General features: G+C 42.9%; 2 protein-coding genes across 2 annotated transcripts in view; both read right to left on the bottom strand.

Moving 5' to 3' along the window:
• LOC146713700 (RING finger protein 150-like) overlaps window positions 1-9,581 on the bottom strand; it is a 28,518-nt gene extending 18,937 nt beyond the window's left edge. The window contains exon 1 of the mRNA XM_085450018.1: window positions 8,683-9,581. Coding sequence (XP_085306144.1) covers window positions 8,683-9,133 — 451 coding nt within the window. The 5' untranslated portion in view covers window positions 9,134-9,581. The remainder of the gene's footprint in view (window positions 1-8,682) is intronic.
• Window positions 9,582-12,853: 3,272 nt separating this feature from the next.
• Window positions 12,854-15,475, bottom strand: LOC146713701 (tripartite motif-containing protein 16-like). Its single transcript, XM_085450031.1, has one exon. It carries the CDS (start codon window positions 15,468-15,470, stop codon window positions 13,806-13,808), a length of 1,665 nt encoding a protein of 554 aa, XP_085306157.1. The 5' UTR covers window positions 15,471-15,475; the 3' UTR covers window positions 12,854-13,805.
• Between the last annotated feature and the right edge of the window lie 3,835 nt (window positions 15,476-19,310).

A 19,310-nucleotide genomic window follows, 5' to 3' on the forward strand; every position in this document is an offset into this window, starting at 1 on the left:
TCCAATTGTCCAATAGCAGACAAGCTTCAGATCTGTGAAGGCTTTGAGCTCCTCTGCAAATGTTTCTGTATTTCAGGTGTTATGTCATTTTTCTAACTTTAGAACGCAGCGAGACCGATTCAGCTCGCAGTCATCAGCAGCTCCCAACTAATCTGCCGGATAAACGGGACGATAAAGCAGCTGATTCCACATAGACCTTTTTTCCAGGTGGATTAGCAGAGTGAATTCCTGACCAACCGAGGAATTCACCAACTTCATTTTCACTCTGACAGTACTGATTTCCATCGATATCAGAGATTTTTAAAGCCCCTCTACAACCAGAAATCCTGCATGTGGATGTTTTGGCATCACTTTCCTGCCACATCAACTTATTTTGCCATAAACTGACCAAAAAGCTAAATAAAGTCTCAGTTTTCCAGAGTGCCAGAGTCACTTTTATTTCAACTGCGATAAAGAGTAAAAATAACACAGCCTGCAATAAACAACAAATAATTGTTGTTTATTGCAGGCTGTGTTATTTTTACTCTTTATCATGCTGCTGCAACAACAATTTGCCTTATGGGACCAATAAAGTATCCATCCATCCAATCATGACTACTGGAATAGTTTCTGGGTTTTTCCAAGGGTGGCTGCGCAGACAAAGACCACCCACACCTCATTTTCTTCTATAAGCAGGTCAGAAATGTGACAGAAACCTCTCAGCAGGGTTCTCGTAGGCTTTCAAGAGATAAAAAGTTAAACTAATGTTATTTTGTCCACGTCAATCAATTCAATTTAATTTCTAAATACATTAAATTGTAAAGAGGTCGGCTGCCGGTTGTGGTGTGACAGAAAAGAAGAGATAGAAAACAGGAGAAAACATTAAGGCCTTGTGACTGGGATTTCCTCATGTGGAACTTCATTATTTAGGCGAGAAACAGAATGGCAGGGACACAGTGGCTCATGACACAGTTCACAGGTTATAGTAATGGGTGATGTACAGATAGGAAGTTTTGTTGTCACTGGTTGGCTGTGCTGAGAAGCCAAGAATGGCTACAAGCAACCACATCTAGGACGAATTAATCGAATCACCAAAAACAAAGTGTTTGTACTGAGGAGTATTATGACTGCAGGCTCAGTAATAAACATGCCTTTAAAAAAAGTTGCCTGGAAAAGGACAAATGTGAGCTCGGCTTTGGGCAAAATGTAGGAGAGGACCTGTTACGTGATCACTGTGCACACTTCTGGACAGAGGCATGAAGCCATCCGTCCTGCTGGTTGAACTATTTAAAAATTAAAACATTTACAGCAGAGTTTCAAAATCACATTTCAAAACTGGAGCAAATTCTTCCCTTTTTCTCTTGTCTGTGTCACATCAGCACCTCATTACTGAGTATTTTACAAATCAGCACACTCATTTCTCATCGACAGCCGTTTTATTCGAAATGCGCTGGCTCGACGCCTGACAGGCGCCCGCAAATCAGACCACACGTCCCGTTTTGGCTTCTTAACACTGGCTCCCGATACATTTTAGAAACGATCTGAAGACTTTGTTTGTTTTTAAGTCATTAAATTGTGTTTGCACCTTGTTACCTTTCTGATCTTCTAAAAGATCACTGAGGTCAGCTGACCAGATGCTTCTGGTTGTACTCAGATTACAGCCTTTACAGTCTGGCCCTTCAATTTACAACTTCACCAAAACCCGTCTGTGGCCTGATCAGTCCGTTTTCTGTATTATGCTTCTTTATGGCTCCTATTGTGCTACTCTTATTTGGTTAACACTTGTTATTTTTAAATGTGCTTATAAACAAACTTGACCACTGTAAGTCAGAGCCATCCACACATCATGAGCCAGTCAGGTAAACTTGTCTTCGGACCGCTGCTTCACTTTACTAATGTTTGCATTACCTCTCTGCAGAGCCTCAGGACTCATGTTTCTAACATTAACTTCACTGTTTGTCATTTCAGCATGCTGAACAGGATCCTCTTCAGCTTATTTACACTCATATTTTTAATTGGCTGCCCGTGTTTGCATACCTTCAACTTCACATTTTTGAGGCTTGTTTGCGTTTGCTAGACTTCCTGAAACAGCAGCAAAAGCCTGGAGAGGCAGAGAGAGCTGCTGGTGCTGTCCAGGCTGCACATCGATGCCGTGCTGCTCTAATAGTGTGCAGGAGTCAGTTAAAATATGTCAGCACTACACTGGAATTATTAACAGCAAGCAAATAATTTTCCTGCTTGTTTCAATCCATTTAATAACACACAAAACAGAACCAAAGTTTTTTGCTCAATTAAGAAATGCCCCTCAGAAAAGTTTAGTTGAAATCAGTTCAACTGCAATTCTCATGATTTTCCTTTGGAGAAAGTTAATTTTTCTTTATTGTGCAGCAAAAACCCTGCAAATAATTGTTGGTCGCAGCTGACTGGACAGTAAACAGCATCTTTTGGTTTAGGACCGACTGTTTGATAAAGGAACAAAGGTTCAAGACCACACTCTAAACAAAAACATTTTGCACAGTTGCCTGCCTTCTGCAGATGATTCATGATAAACCTAATCAGCAGATTAATCGTGATTCATCCTCACCTACTGCGAGTATTTAATCTGCAGCTTTTCTGCTGATCAGTGAAGTCAGTTTCCAGTCAAAAATGTTACTGTGTTGTTATATAATGTGGTGAAGAGGCAGGAGAGCAGGAGGAGAGAACGAGTGGAGGAAACCAAGCAGGGCCTCAAGTCAGAGTCAAACCCAGGCTGCTGCATTTAGCCTTTGTGGCACATGGTCGCCTGCTCAGCCTGCGAGATAAACCGGCACCCGGTGAAGTCTCAGCAGCAGTGCTCTAACTCAGGAGTCGGCAACCTGCGGCTCTTTAGTCCGTATAGTGCGGCTCCGCGTGGATTGGGGAAATAAATTAGACGTATTTAGCTGAAGTGTATTTTATTTATGTTAGTTCTTTTTAAACTTGTTGGAAGATTATTGTGATATTGAAATATAAAAAAAACAATAATTTATTTTTAATAATGATCACTGTAGTTCAGCTGGGTGTCTTTCCTTTTGTTATATTTCTTTAAGAGTTCAAAATGTGCTAATTACATAAATAAAATGTAATTTTCTCTGTAGCACTTCATGGATTTCATAAGCAACACACCTTAGTTGTTCACACAAAGCATAAAAGTAAAAAACAATATATACAGTGATATCTGCATTTTAGACGTCAAAAAGTATTTGCGGCTCCCAGTATTTTCGTTTGCGTGGAAACCGGGTCCAAATGGCTCTTTGGGTGTTAACGGTTGCTCTAACTGAATCTGACTTTCTGGCAAAAACTAAAGAAAAAGCTATGTGATGGCCCTCACTAAGTACATGAGTCAGCTCTTAATAAGAAGCCAAATGATTACATGTCCAAACAACACAGCGTCGCTGAACTTGTGGATGACCGGCCAGCTGTTGAACTTCTGGAAAATTTATTTAACGGGCACTCGACTGTGCAAAGACTGATTTGCAGAAAATAACCTGGACACAGAAAAACGTGAACTGTTTAAAGCAAACCAACCACCCAGGGCTTTTTCCCCCTTCCTGAATTCATGGCATCTAAATGTGGGTGTGTAGGCCTGCCAGGGATCCCTGAAGGAGTTTCCAGCTGTCAGAGAAACAGCTGTTACTTCACTCAGCAGCAGAGCGACTCAAAAGAACACCACTTACGGTGCTACAGAGCAGTCAGCCCTGTTATGCAACTCAGCGCTAAGTCGTGACCAACATCAAACGTCACATGGAGTTTCTCTGGACATAATCGAATGACAGGAGCCTGTTTTCCATAATCAGTCACTGTGGATGCAGCGGGGCTGGGAATCCCTGATCCACACGACTGTTTCTGTCAGAGAGGCACTGTGTGGATGACGGCCACTGACAGCATCGTTTAACAAATGGAAATAAACTGATAAAGAAGCATCACAGACCTTCAGTCAGCAACTCTGAGAATATCTCTGATTTCTATCTCTTCCAATCCAGTGGATGCAAATAAAAGGTCAAAAAATTACTACTTTCTTGTTAAGTCTCCAAAATATTCTTTTTTTCTATGAGCTAAATCCTGAAAACTTAAATCTCAAACAAAAGACTTGATAAAACTTTACAAAATACAGCTTCACAGAAAGAGCCCTTGGTGGTTGAGCCCATTCAACCTGTAACGAGTCTGCATTTGTGATCGTTACTACACAGAGGGGATCTTCGGACTCAAAATGGTCTGTTCGATAAGCGACTATGCCTGTAAGTACCACTGTGCCACACATACAGCACTGTGCACAAGTCCTGCCCTCATTTCTTTACATTTTGAGTCAGATTTCCCTTTAATTTGTTTACACTGGTCTTGAGCAACAGCTCTGCAGGCTCTCTGAAGGTCTTTCAACATTTTTCTTATGACTTTGGCTGCCTTTGCAACTATTTTCAGATCAGTCCTTGCAACAGACCAGTTTCACATGAATGTTTTGTTGTTTGTTAACACTGACCTATGAATCATTTAAGCATGAAAAACGCACCTAACTCACAGGACCAATGTTGTGTCAATAAATAACACAAGTTATCAAATATTTTAAATTCTGTATTTATGCACTTTGTTACTAGCAGCCTGTTGCACAAGTACATAATTTGTTCCCAATTCTTTAGTTTGAAAAATACAGTCTGACAGACGTTAAATATTTTTGCACCAACAAAGTGATTCCTAAAGAGTTATTAGCTGAAAAATCAGCATCTCTCAGTCCTTACAGATGCTTTGGAAACGATACAAGTGGCGGACAAAAGTTGAAGTAGCCGGCTTCAAAACAGAACAGAAATAAGCAGCAAAAACCCGACTCCGGATCTGCGAGATACATCTAACCCTTCAGTTGATCTCAGGTTGGAGGCTTTGCCACAGTTTGGCGCTGCATTTCAACCAGTGGTGTTGGGCATCTTCTCAAAGCTGATGGAATTATGAGCACAGAGAAGTACTGTCAAATTATAACCCACCATGCAGTACGGCCAGGAAAGCGTTTGATTGATTACAGCTTTATTTTTCAGCATGCCAGTTTTACCTAACACACAGCCAATAGAGTAAAAGCATACACAGATAGGAAGGAAAAAAATGCACACACATAGTTGAAAACTATTGGTCATGGACTGGTCCCAGAGCCCAGACCTCAGCATTGTCGTTTGGATCATCGCGATAAAGAACAGAACTAAAAGGACCCAAAACATGAAGCCTGGAGAACCTTTCCTGAAGACTACTTAAAGAAATTACAAGATAGTTCAGGTTGTGTTGACAAATTAAGGTCATCATATCAAAAACTGACTTTCAGTTTCACTTAATTTGTACCACCTGTTACATACTGTATTTCAATACATGGAAATACAGTATGTAAGGCAGGTATTTCCCATTTTCCTAGCAAAATATAAAGACATGAGGGGGCGGAGTCTGTACAGAACTAACAGAATAAGCACCTCATATGTCAAAGGAGATGAAAGGCAGATGTATCCTGGTGTGTTTATGGTACAAATCTGAGCATCAAAGACCTGGAGACAAAGATGACTGCAACATTAATGATCCTTCTACATACAGGTCATCTACAAATCCACTAATGTTTTTAGACATGATGGACTTCTTTATAACAAACCTGCATCCTTGTTCCAAACTCCAAAACTTTTCTGCTAGAAAATCTTGGATTTCCTGCCTGAATCTGCTGTGCAACTCACTTTTTAGATATTCAAATGCATGCCCGCCCGCATCAGTTCATGAGGAAAATGTTAACATTCATAGACATACAATATAAACATATAGAGTCACAACCATGAATATAAATGAACTCAAATAACTGTACACTCTGTCCTGAACTGGGGAGTTGTTACCCGTGTAGCCAACTCAAACTTTTACTGAGCAGACTTCTTGCAGCGGTGGACTCAGATTACAGCACCACGCTCATAATTCAGCGAGGTCTTTAAAAAGAGCCACTCTGTAAAGCAGACTGCATGGCCAGGTGCCTGATTTCATACGTCTGTGGCAATAAGACTGAACTCAAATATTAAGAGGAAAGGTCCCATACTTTGGTTTACATCGTGTGTATTTTTTATTTATTGTGTGGATGCCTGAATAGGCACACTATTGAGTTCCTGTTTCTCTTTATTCTTTATTCCACTATTTACTAGTTGCTTCCGTACACTTTTTGGCACTCAACTACTCCCACAGTTTTCATCCGATTTTCGCCATTCAAACTTTAAAAAAAATTCTGCTCTTTCTGCTAATGTGTGCTATGACTTTTGGTGCTCATAACTTCTATACTTTTTGAGATATTGAATTTTATTTGCAATATTTTTTGCCCATTTCTGCCATTTCATCGGTGGCCTCACTGATTTTCCTTGCCGGGTTGACCTGTGTTTTAGCTCAGTGAGTTGAGCATCTGTTCTCAGACTGGGAGGGTTCAAATCCCGCTTATGGCAACATTTCTTTCAGTTAACAGTTAAACTCTTTTCAACACAAATTTTAGCTTTTTCACCCCTTTTCATTAGAATTTTAAGTTTTTTCACCACTTTTCAGCACAAATACTAGCTTTTTCAGCTGTTTTCAGCAAAAACCTCTTTTCAGCAGAATTCTGCTCATTCAACTCTTTTGAGCAGAAATTCTGCTAATTGAACTCTTTTGAGCAGAAATTCTGCTAATTGAACTCTTTTGAGCAGAAATTCTGCTAATTGAACTCTTTTGAGCAGAAATTCTGCTAATTGAACTCTTTTGAGCAGAAATTCTGCTAATTGAACTCTTTTGAGCAGAAATTCTGCTAATTGAACTCTTTTCAGCAGAAAGTCTGCTAATTGAATACTTTTCAGCAGAAATTCTGCTGATTCACCTCTTTTCTGCAAAGTTTTCAGCCTTTTCACCTCTTATCAGCACAATACTCAGCCGCTTCTGCTCATTTCAGCACAATTGTCAGTCTCTCCACCTCTTCTGTGTGAGAAAGAGTTTGGTGCAGTGAGATGAATAGCCGCCTTGAGACCTGAAGGGCCAGGTTCGAATCCTGCTCAGGGCAACATTTTTTTTTTTCAACTTTTTCAGCTTTTTTCAGCAGACATCTTCAGCGTTAAGGCATCCACACAGCATTTTCGCAGGAAATGCAAAATTTTCTAATTTTTATTATTTTTTTCCAATTTACGACCCAAAAAATCCTTGCGGGACTATTTTGAAAGGTCAAACGCCAATAATCATTTAGCGCCTGTGCTTCCTGCCAGTACGCTGATCAGACTGTGCAATTCGCCAACTCCACCGCCCTGAAGATGCTGGACCTTGTTCAGATGTGAAGACCTCAGTGAGTCTGAGAAACTCAGAGTCTATGCTATTCCTTGTCACAAGGAAAGGATAGCATGACTCGAAGTATTCAAGAGACTGAGAGAGTACTTTCTTTTTAAGAACAGCTTTTATGGGTGAATTGACAAGTTTCCTGCTTCAGGGTCGGCTATCCCTCCACAATAAAAGGAGCCAGCTGAGGTGGTTCAGCCATTTGATTAAGATGCCTCCTGGGTGAGGTGTTTTCGGTATGCCCTCACAAGAGGAGGCCCTGGGTAGGCTCATGTCATGTCCTGACATGACAGAGAGATTATGTCTCTCAACTGGCCTGAGAAAGCCAGAGAAGGTGGACAAGGAGAGGAAGGGCTCCTCTACTCAGGCTGCCACTGCCTAGAAAAGCAGCAGGAAATGGACGGACGGGTGGTTTGGTGGGTGCAACCGTGAGATTTCATGAGTGTGTTTACTTCAGACTTAACTTGTTAAGTGTTCTAGCCATTCACTTCACCCTATAATCCAGGGATGGCCAACTCCAGGCCTCAAGAGCTGGTGTCCTGCAGGTTTTAGATGTGTCCTTGATCCAACACAGCTGATTTAAATGGCTAAATTACCTCCTCAACATGTCTTGAAGTTCTGGTAATGAACTGATATCTTAAATATGCAGGACACCAGCCCTTGAGGCCTGGAGTTGGCCATCCCTACTCTAATCTAAATGGGGCAATTTCTTGCCCCAACAGGTGAGACCAAAACACCAACCACAACTGTTACGTCCCTCTGCAGCTTCTAATCGTCTCAGTGTTTTCAGCTGGTGCTACTCAGGTGTGGATAAAAGCATACCTGAGGCAAGCTTTCGGGGAGTGCACTAGTCTTTGCCTTGGTGGCCCCAGCCATTTGAGCCAACCTGCTATGCCATTTTAAGATAAAACTTCTTTTCACCTACACGCTGGTATTCGTCTCCTTTGTTATGTTGCGGCTTTTGAGCCGGGTCGTAACAACAACATATAAAAATGAGTCAAACCAATGGGTGGTGTCAGTGTGGCATGTTCTACATTTATACTTGACACCAACTTAACCTGTACACACTTCTACATTTTACCCTCAACTATTTCTCAGAGTCCACAGTAAAGCAGTCCCCAGTGTGAGTGCACTCGTCCTTGGACTTGACATAAAACTAAATGACTCTGAAAGATGCAACACATCCCGTATAACAGAAAGACCTCGTGAGTTGGACTCTTTCCATGACATTTTTATTAAGAAATTAAGAGAAACACTGAACACGTCACCTTTAATCCCCATAGCTCACCCCAGCAGCAAACTACCCAACTTAGAAAAGCTCTACAAAGCCTCCTTCAGAGGGAGGAAATCGAGTTAAATGCGCATTTATTGGGGTGAATAAAGCAGAGCATCATCTACCTGGCATGGTGATGGTGTCGTTCGTGTTGGTGGAGCCCACATTAAAGATGACCACCGCAGAGGCGTTGTGGGCTGCAGCGTGGCGGATCTTGTCCTTGTAGGTGCAGTTGCCCCGGGCTATGAGCGCCACCCAGGCCCCGGCCTGAGCGGGCACCGCGAAGCGGGTGTTGGGGTCGCAGGCCTGGCGGTCGAGCGGTGCTGCGGGCAGGACCAACACCCCCTTGGCGTCCCGCTTCGGAGACTGCTCGCCATATCGCCCGCACTCCGTCTTCTCGGTGCGCAGCTCCGAGGTGGCCGGGTCCACGTAGGTGATGTTGACGAAGGCGGTGTACCACTCCTCCCGCTCGGCCACGGTGAAGTCCAGGCACAGCAGGTGGACGAAGCAGAAGGAGAGCAGCCACGTAGAGAGGGCCAGGCTGCGGCAGGCCGCCACCAGCGAGCCCGGGGCCATGACGAGCCTCCCCGGGATGAGAGCGAGCTGTGTGTCGGTAGGTCGGAGGAGCCCGGTAGCTTCAACGCTGGAGCCTCCTACTCCACCATGCTACAAGGCAAAACCACCAGGAGCGTGTTTAACTCGCTTATACTCCCCTTTTCACAAGAAAGAAAAAAAGGCTGTTTTTAGCCGCTCCCCTCCTCTACTCTCAGGCTACCTAGCAGCAGACGCCTGTTAGCAGTCTCCATTTCCAGCCTCCACCGTTAACTCGATGAGAAACACCCACGAAAAAACTCCTAAATGCGCACAACTGAAAGGAGAAATCACCACAGGAGTGACGCGACGTGAGCCCACCGAAGTGAAGCACCAGGCGGTTGGCTGAGTGCGCGCACACGTTAATAAGTTGTTGGAGATTTAAAGCTAAGTGCAGCAGCAGGCCAGCGCGGCTGCATTGTTTTGACTGGGCCACGGTCCACTGGTAAAGTTACGGAAATGTGGACTGTTAGTTCCGGTTATTACTCTGCAAAGTAAAAGCATTTTACTTTTTTAATTATAAGTCTGTGATGCTCGATTAAAACTTTAATTCACCAATAATTCGCTTTAATTCATTAATAAATAATGTCCAGCAGGTGTTCTGACAGTCAACCTTTATCAAAGAAATTCTAAGGTATTTTATTTTGAAGGTCACCACACGTTGTTTACCTGAAGGATTTAAAGCGCTCTGTTGGATTTAAAGAAATCAATTCTAAACAGCGCCACAAAGCGACACGAGGCGAAATCTACACTCTGATTATAGTTACAAAACTGAGTCACAGTTATAATGCCTTTATTATTTTTTCGGAAGAGGGCTAATTAATAGCAAATTAACTGTACATTATATTTTTGTCTTTTTATCTTTTGCATTCTTCACCAAATAACCTTTCATGTTCATCTTTATATAATCTTCAATAAAGCCATATTTAAAATTATATTCACATTTCTTGACTGTATGGTATAAGGCAAGGCAGGGGAAGGCAAGTTTATTTATATAGCACAATTGAACAACAAGGTGATTCAAAGTGCTTTACAGAGACATTGAAAAACAAATAAAAAAGCATGATTTAAAATTGATTAAAAAAACAATAGATAAAATCAGAACAGTAGATAAAATCAGTAGTTAAAATATAAGTTTTGAAATTTAAGCTTAAAAGTGTGGATTTGGTGCTTTATTCAAATGCAGCTGAGAACAGGTGAGTCTTCAACATGGATTTAAATAAACTGAGTGTTTCAGCTGATCTGAGGCTTTCTGGGAGTTTGTTCCAGATATAAGGAGCATAAAAGCTGAATGCAGCTTCTCCGTGTCTGGTTCTGACTCTGGGAACTGATAAAAGACCAGATCCAGATGACCTGAGGGATCTGGAAGGTTCATACTGGGTCAGGAGGTCACTGAGGTATTTTGGTCCTAAACCATTCAGAGCTTTATAGACCGGCATCAGAACTCTAGTTTAGGTCTGCGTCCATCACTACACCCAAATTTCTCACCTGGTTTGTATAAAGGTACAGTTTAACTGCGTCCACTCCATCCAGGCCTTATGACTTTGTATGGAACTTTTATTTAAAGAAAACAAAGCAAATAAATAAATAAATGTTACAACATTATAAAATAGTCTGACAAAAGTAATGATCTTTGTTGTTACTATAAAACAACACGTACTACCAAAATTGATATCATAAACACACTGAAAGCTCTCTGACACACAGAGAGAGAATTTATTCAGGACCTTCTCTCTTTGCCTGTTTATATATAGGTAGTCACTAATATTCTGCTTCCAAAGACTGAAAAGAAAATATGCAGACATGTAAGGCATGTACAGGCCAGCTAGGATTAGATGGTGACTTACAGAGTACACACTCCAGATTTCAGCAAGAGAAAATAAAGACACAATAAGCCAGGTTCTCGACCATAACTTTCCTAATGAGGCAGAGGACATAGGTCAGAATAGCGATATGCATGATCCAGTTTCTGAGAAGGACAACGGTATAGAGCATCAATCAGAAGACACAGACACATGTGATGAGTCTGAGGAGGAAGTCTCAGGTGCTCAAGCTGCTCCCACCCCTCGTGAAATGTGCAAATCCTTAAGCGATAAAGTGTCTTAGAGCTCAGTATATATATAGCTTCTATTTTGGCTTCCCTTCATTGGCTTCCTGTTAAATCCAGAATTGAATCCAAACTCCTGCTCCTCACATACAAGGTCTTAAATAATCAGGCCCGGTGTTATCTTAATGACCTTGTAGTACCATATCACCCCATTTGTGCCCTTCACTCTCGCACTACAGGCCTACTTGTTGTTCCCAGAGTGTTTAAAAGTAGAATGGGAGGGAGAGCCTTCAGTTTTCAGGCCCCTCTTCTGTGGAACCAGCTTCCAGCTTGGATTCAGGAGTTAGAGCCCCTCTCTAGCTATAACACTAAGTGCAATAATCTTTTCTGGCATCGTTGTATTTTTACTCAGTTGTATATAGCATTCGTATTCTATTTTTATCTTATTGTATATTTTTATTCTATTTTATTCTACTGTATATAGTATATTATTTTATTCTATTCTGTACAGCTGTGTACTGTATTTATTCTTATTGTATTCTAATTTTTGCGTCATAACTTTTGCACTGTCCACTTCCTGCTGTGACAAAACAAATTTCCCACGTGTGGGACTAATAAAGGTTATCTTATCTTATCTTATCTTATCTTAAGATCAGGCTTAAAACTTCCCACCCCTTGGTAAACCTGGTTCTGCTGGAGGTTTCTTTCTGTTAAAAGGGAGTTTTTCCTCGCCACTGTCGCCAAAGTGCTTGCTCATAATGGGTCATGTGACTCTTAGGTTTTCTCTGTATTCTTCGCATTATTGTAGGGTCTTTACCTTATAAAGCTTCTCGAGTTAATTGTTGTTGCACAAAGGAGTATTAGGGCCACGTTAAAAAAAAATATTATGGGTCACATTGAAAATAAAGTTGCAGTTTTGAGATTCAAATCGTAATTCACTTTAGAAAAAAAAGTCAAAATCTGGAGATTACAGTTGTTTTGAGACAAACTGCAATGGTTGCTCTACCCTCTGAGTTAGTGAAGTTGTGCTTCAGAATCAGTTTTAGTAACAAGGCAGGAAACGGTTTCTCTTTTAGCACATAAACACAGTGTGGCAATCAGCATCAGGGCCTTGAGAAGAAGGAAGGAAGTAGCGTACAAATATTTCTTTACTGTACTTGAGTACTTATTTTTCTGACGTTTTACTTTCTACTCCTTACATTTTCAAAACAGACTCGTCAATTTAGGTTTAACACCTTTAAGGGTGAGTTATTATTTTGTCACTGCAGGCCTCAAATCAAACCGCTTTGAGGTTAAACAGTAAAAGCTTTATGCTGAGAAATGTGTGATATTATACCAAACTCCTCGCCTTCATCTGTTTGAAGTTTCTCACTCAGAACATCCTTAAAAGCAGCTACAACAGATGCTGCTGCCTTGGTTTGAAGACATCTGACCCATGCATACTTAGAAAATCCATCTATACATGGCAGTAATATCTTACATTATCATTATCTGCACAATATTCACCCATATCAGCCAAATCAGCCTCAAACTGTTTGTCGAGTCCACTAATCAAAACTCTGTTTCTGGGAAAATGTCTTCTTACTGGTTTATGAATTGTGTAAGTATCTTCCCAACAAAGACCTCTCTAGCTTAACAGGCAACACTGAGTTGTATTTTATATTTTTTATTATTTCAACAACTTTACAGGACAAATTTACATGCAGGACAGAGACATTTCTGCCTCTGTCACTCAAAAAGTGTACAATATATTTGTTTTAACTTTTAATCATAATAACACAGAAATAAACTTTTTACAACGAATCATCCATCAGTAAAAATCAATTCCAATACAACATATTCAACATTCATATAAAAAAAAAAATTCCAACTCTTTTTTCTGAAGCATGACAAATATTTCTAGCTGTTTTACTCCGCTATGCACATTAGTCTTTGTTCTTGTCATGTCTGTGTTTGTCCACCAGGTGTCTCCCTCAGCTCATTTTCTCCAAATCAGAAGCATCAGATTTGTGGAGACGCTCTGCCTGCCAGACACAGCTCAGGCCTGTATCATTTAGTTTTGATATTTACATGTATAAATGATCAAATGTGAATAGATTTTCATACGAAAAAGGACATTAAATGTCATCACTTTACATACAATAATGATAATCTAATATCAAAAACCTTGAGGATTCAATGTTTTGTTACATTTTAAAAGTTCAAACCTCAAAGACATTAAGTTTACAGTCATATATGATCAAGAAAATCAACAATCTTCACATTTCAGAAACTGGAAGCAGCTTTAAATGTGACTAAAATAATGATAAAACAATCAATTCTCTAATCATTGACTAACTGATGAATCACTGCAGCTCCAATATATTGTTGCATTTGACAACCCACTACAGCAACTACAGAATAAAAGCACTAACCAGACTGATGACAGATTTCAAACATGCTGAATATAAAGAGTAGTATCATTTAAACTCACATGATTATCAGCCATAAGAACAAATTCAGATTTATATTGATGTAAGGTATATAAATGTAAGTACAGTTTGAATCAGTGCAATATTATTTTCACAGATCAATGGACCACTGAACTTCTCAGCTTCTAAAATGTAAAGACTACACCAGCTCTGCAGTGGCTCCAACTCCATAAAGGTAAAGTCCAGCATAGAGCGGCTGAGTGAATGTGGTCTGGACTCTGTGGAGGAGAGTCATGGTTTCAGAGACGCTGTAGAAAGACAGAATACCTGCTCTGTAATCCAGGTACACTCCTACTCTGGAGGACCGAGGACCTGAGAGGACAGTTTGGACAAAGTTGTGCCAAAATCTATAACCGTTTGTGTACCAATATAATGACCAAGACTTGTCATTGTATCCAAAACCACATTCTTTGTCCCTCCCTGCTCTGCTGATATTCTTGTATGCGACTGCAACACCAACTCCTCTCCCTCTCCACTCCACCTCCCAGTAACAACGTCCAGTCAGACTCTCTCTACTCAGGACCTCTTCCCATCCAGTGAATCTGTCTGGATGATCAGAATAAGACTGTTCTTGTTTCATCAATGTTACTTTTCTGTTCCCCTCAGATAATAACAGACGTCTGTGAGTTGTGTTTGGATCCAGTGTGATTTCATGTGAATATTTTAAGAATCCAGCTCTGGTCTTTGGCTCTGCTGGTGACAGTAAAACATCCTCTTCAGTGACTGTCAGTGAGATGTTTGTCCATTCCTCTCTCAGAATGTCCTGTAGTTTATCTCTCTTCTCTGACACAGCTGCTGTCACATCCTCAAAGTAGCTCAGAGGACGAATATTGATGCTGGATGAGTGTGTAGACTCACTGAGTGCTGACAGTGAGGGGTAGTTGTGTAGAAACTGGTTGTGATCCTCTGTGTGTGAGAGCTGCTCCAGCTCGCCGTCTTTCCTCTTCAGCTCAGCGATCTCCTGCTCCAGCTTCTCCTGAAGCTCTTTGACTCGACTCACTTCAGTTTCCTGCTGGGATCTGACCTGCTGCTTCACATCAGAGCTTCTTTTCTGGAGGAGACGGATCAGCTCAGTGAACATCTTCTCACTGTCCTCCACTGCTTTATCAGCAGAGCCATTGATGGCCTCCACCTCCTGTTGAAGCAGCTTCACATCTTTCTCTCGCTCCTGGATTCTCTGCTGGATGTTTAGTCGTCTCACCTCGAGCTCCTTCTGCTTCTCAGTCCTTTCTGCTGCAGCTGGGACTGTTTCATGGCCTTTATGTTCATCCATCAAGCAGAGATAACAGATACTCTGCTGATCAGTACGACAGAAAATCTTCATCACCTCATCATGACGAGAGCAGATGTTGTCCTGGAGCTTCTTGGAGGGGGCCACCAGCTTGTGTTTCTTTAATGGAGCTGCATCATAGTGAGGTTGGAGGTGTTTCTCACAGTAAGAGGCTGGACAAGATAAACAGGACTTGATGGCTTTCAGTTTCAACCCAGTGCAGACATCACAGGCCACATCTTCAGGTCCAGCATAGCAGTGATCAGCTGGAGCAGCTTGGAGTCCACTCTTCTTCAGCTGCTCCACTAAATCTGCTAACATGGTGTTTTTCTCCAGGACAGGCCTCGGTGTGAAAGTCTTCCTGCACTGAGGGCAGCTGTGGATTCCCTTCCTGTCCTCTCCATCAAAGTGGGATTTAATACAGTTCCTGCAGTAGCTGTGTCCACAGGTTGTAGTCACCGGATTTATCAGTAGATCCAAACAGATGGAACAAGAGAAGGTTTCTCGGTCCAGCTGAACTCCTTTCTGCGCCATTTCTCCTCTCAGTGTCAGTGACTGTGTGAGTTTATCTTCGTAATAACTGAAACTCGTCTGAGCTCTGATCTCAAAAACCTGTATTTCTGCAGTGAATGGAGCCTGTCAGCTCTTACATGTCACCACATGTTGGTTACACCCATCTTCAAAGTGCAGATCTGAAGGGGAGGGAACGAGGAAACATTTGGAGAGAGAGGAGTTCCTGTGTTTAAGCAGGAAAAAGAGGATTTTCAGGCTGTGCTTCATTCCAGGAAGAGGAGCAGTTTGAGAGTGATACTGTCTTTACTGGGGGGGGGATAAATAAATTAAATAAAATAAAAAGCATATATGAGAGTGACACTTTATACATAGTGTATGTGCAAGAAACATTGAAACAGAAACAGAAACATAAATAAAATGTCCATTATATAATAAATAAAAAAGTATGGAGAGGCCATGGTCATTTTGCGTGGAGATGGTACTTCTACCAGAATATTTCACGGGACTGAAAAATATTGCACACACCAAGCATATTGCACATGGGCCAAACATATTCCACAGAACATGGAAATACTGAGATATTGCACATAGATGATCAACAGCAGTGTCAGAGTGGATGTGTTGGGGAAGTCTGTACACACTCTTAGTTTGCATTAAGAGTTCTGAGAGCCCACGGGAAGAAGCTGTTCTTTAGTCTGTTGGTTTTGCACCTGATTGATCTGAGCCCTTTTCCAGAGGGCAGGATGTTGAAGAGGTGGTGGTTAGGATGGAGGTGGTCCTTTATAATTGCCCTGGCTCTGGAGAGACATCTTGAGCTGGCAATTAAGTCCAGGGAGGGGAGTGGACAGCCGATCACCTTCTCTGCAGTTCTGATGACCCTCTGTAGTCTCTTCTTGTCAGCTGTTGTGCAACCAGCATACCACACAGGGATGGCGTGCACCAGCACACTCTTGATATTGGCACGGTAGAAGGACACTAGGAGTTCAGTCTGCAGCCTGTTCCATCTCAGAACCCTCAAGAAATGGAGGCGCTGCTGGGCTTTCTTTACTAGGGCTGATGTGTTTGTGGACCAGGATAGGTCCTCAGATATGTGGGTGCTGTAAGGGTGTGTTTTAACTGATGAAACGGTGCCATACTCAGGCTCGGACATCTGATTGCTGCCTTTTACAAGCTTTATTGCACAAGTATAAGCTAACACCACTACAGTAACTGTGCCTTTACAGAAGCGAGGTAATCAACTGAAAGACACTAAATAAAACAACCATACAAGAGTAATAAAGCAACCCTATTAATGACAGTACAGTTTGGTAATAGTCATGTTTATAACTTTAACACGTTTTTAATCAACACAGAAAGTCACCAGATTTGATCCCCACACCAAAGAGTCCACAGTATGTAAGTATTTCTCGGGTAGTCAGGGGGACGAACCACATCCCTCTAGCTACTTTACTGGCAGTAACACCACCAACCTCCTTACGTCCCTGTGGAGAATGGTGGAATGACCTTCAATTATGTCTGCATGAACTGCTCTTGAAGCCATACAACTAAAAACTACACCCCAGACTTTTTTCTTCACTCGTCGCCTTACTGAGTCTCTGACAAAATACGGACCAAACAGGTCCAAAGTAGTGTATACTCGAAAGGGGCTGCTGGTGTAATGCATACAAGAGGAAGATCACTAATCACCTGAGTGCATAACTTGGCCCTATACTTTCTGCAACTTATGCACGAATCAATCACCTTCCATACAATCCTGGAACCTCGATTTATCCAGCCTCTTTGCCTCATTCGAAGAAGGGTGGCAGAAACACCTTCATGGTTGCTCAGCCATTGCCAGTGCCTGTTCTGGCCCCGAGGGTGAGGGCAGCCGTGACTCAGCTTTCTCCTGCACCCGTACCTACTCCTCAGGTGGGACTGGCTGGTCTGCCATATCACCAGTGCCGGTCCCTGAGGTGTGGGCAGCCAGTACACAGCCTACCTCTGCACCCGTACCTACTCCTCAGGTGGGAGCAGCTCATGTCTGGAGGAAGCCTGCACCCGTTCCCATGTCCACTGTAAGCGTAAGCAAGTCTGTCCAGCCATCTTCTTCGTGTTCAGAAAGCTCAGAAGTGTTAGCTCAGCCTCTGTCACAATTGCCATCGCTACAATAGCCCCTACAATATGTATTACAGTCCCTTGCTCAGTCATTAGCCCAGTTCTTAGCTCAGGCATCAGCTTTCCCACCACTTCATACTCCAGTACAGCACCCGCTAGCTCCGTCTCCTGTGTCCCCGCTAGCACAGTCGTTAACTCCGCCACTAGTTCCATTTTCACCTCAACCATCACTTCAGTCTCCCTCAGCCCAGTCTGCCGCTAAGTCTCCCTCAGCCCAGTCATCAACTCAACCACCAACTCCACTCTCACCGCAACCACCACTACAGCCACTAGTTCAGTGTCCAGTGTCACCTGCAGTGCAGTCCCCAGCTCAACTGCCTTTTGTTCTCTCTCCTGCCCAGGTGCCACTAGCTCAGTCTCCTAAACCTCCATTGCAGTCTTCAGTTCAATCCGCTGTGCCAGTTCAGTCTTCAGTTCAGTCCCCTAGTCTGTTGCACACTCTCCCACCTGGTCGGCTACACATTCAGCCAGGGGTCCCAATACCCTCTGGCCCTGCATCTGCTCCTGCTGGAAGCTCGGGTGAGCCCGGCCAGCACTTCCTCGTCTCCGCCGGGGGGTCTGGAGAGCCCGGCTAGCACTTTCTCGTCTCGCTGGGGGTTCTGTTGAGCCCGGCCAGCAACCTGTCTCCGCTGGTCTGGTCCAGCCTCCGAGTCTTCGTCCTTGCCAGCAGCATCGCCGTCTGCAGCATCCGCAGCCGTCACGCTGCCGTCAAGTTCAGCCCCTGTGTCGTCTTCCTCATCTTCGGCTTCTGCCTCGCCTGGTCCAGCCTGTGCCTCACCTGGTGCTGCGGAGGCCACGCAGCCTCAACATCGTCGGTCATCTGCCAGGCCGCTTGTTGGGCATCGTCGCCACTGTGGATGACCTCCTGAACGCTGCCACTGCCTTCCGTGTGGCCGGTTATCGGAACTGTTTGCCCGCCGCCTTAGTTGCTGTCCGCACGGTCGGCCCCCGGAACTGTTTTCCCACTGCTGCCATTGCCATCCGCAGGATCAGCCCCTGGAACTGTTTCCCTGTTGCCGCAGTTGCCATCCGCACGATCGGCCCCCTGAATTAGTTGTAAACTGTTCTCTGTGTGCCAGTGCTTTCTTTTTTTGTGCACGTTTTGTTTTTGCCCTCTTTGTGCTCCTGTTTTTTGTTCCATTCCAAGCCCTCCATCCTGGACCCCCCTGCCCGCCCTGGTTGTTTTGGGACTGTTTTTGTTTTTCCTGTTGGGCTGTCTGGAGCCAGCCCTTACGGAGGGGGTACTGTCACGGTCCTGGGTCGGACCCAGTGTTTTGAGTTTCTTGTGTCTCGGAGTTTTTGTATTATAATGTGAGTTCTTTGTTGCCCCAGTTTATTCTATAGTCTAGCGTCTTAGTTTGGCTTTCTTGTTTTCTGTTTAGTAGCTGCCCTCTGTGTCTCTTTGTTGTGTTTCTTAGTTGCTCTGTCTCCCCTAGTCGAGTCTGCGTCTGTGCTACTTCCTGTTTTACTTTGAAGGTCTGTGTCTCATGTGAGTGTATCCTATTTTTCTTCCTTGTCTCATCAGTTCTGATTTCCCCCAGTTGTGCTCTCCTTCTGTGTCTCATTGTTGTCATGGTTCTGGGTCAGTGTTGACCCAGCATTTTGAGTTTCTTATATTTTGGTTTTATTTTTGCATTATGGATTATTTTCTGATGTTCCGGTGCTTTGTTTATTATTATTATTATTATTATTATTATTATTATTATT

Source organism: Copadichromis virginalis, linkage group LG3, assembly GCF_057382275.1.
Source record: "Copadichromis virginalis isolate Kocher_CV1m ecotype Utaka linkage group LG3, C_Virginalis_male_GT1.1, whole genome shotgun sequence".
Classification (NCBI taxonomy): domain Eukaryota; kingdom Metazoa; phylum Chordata; class Actinopteri; order Cichliformes; family Cichlidae; genus Copadichromis; species Copadichromis virginalis.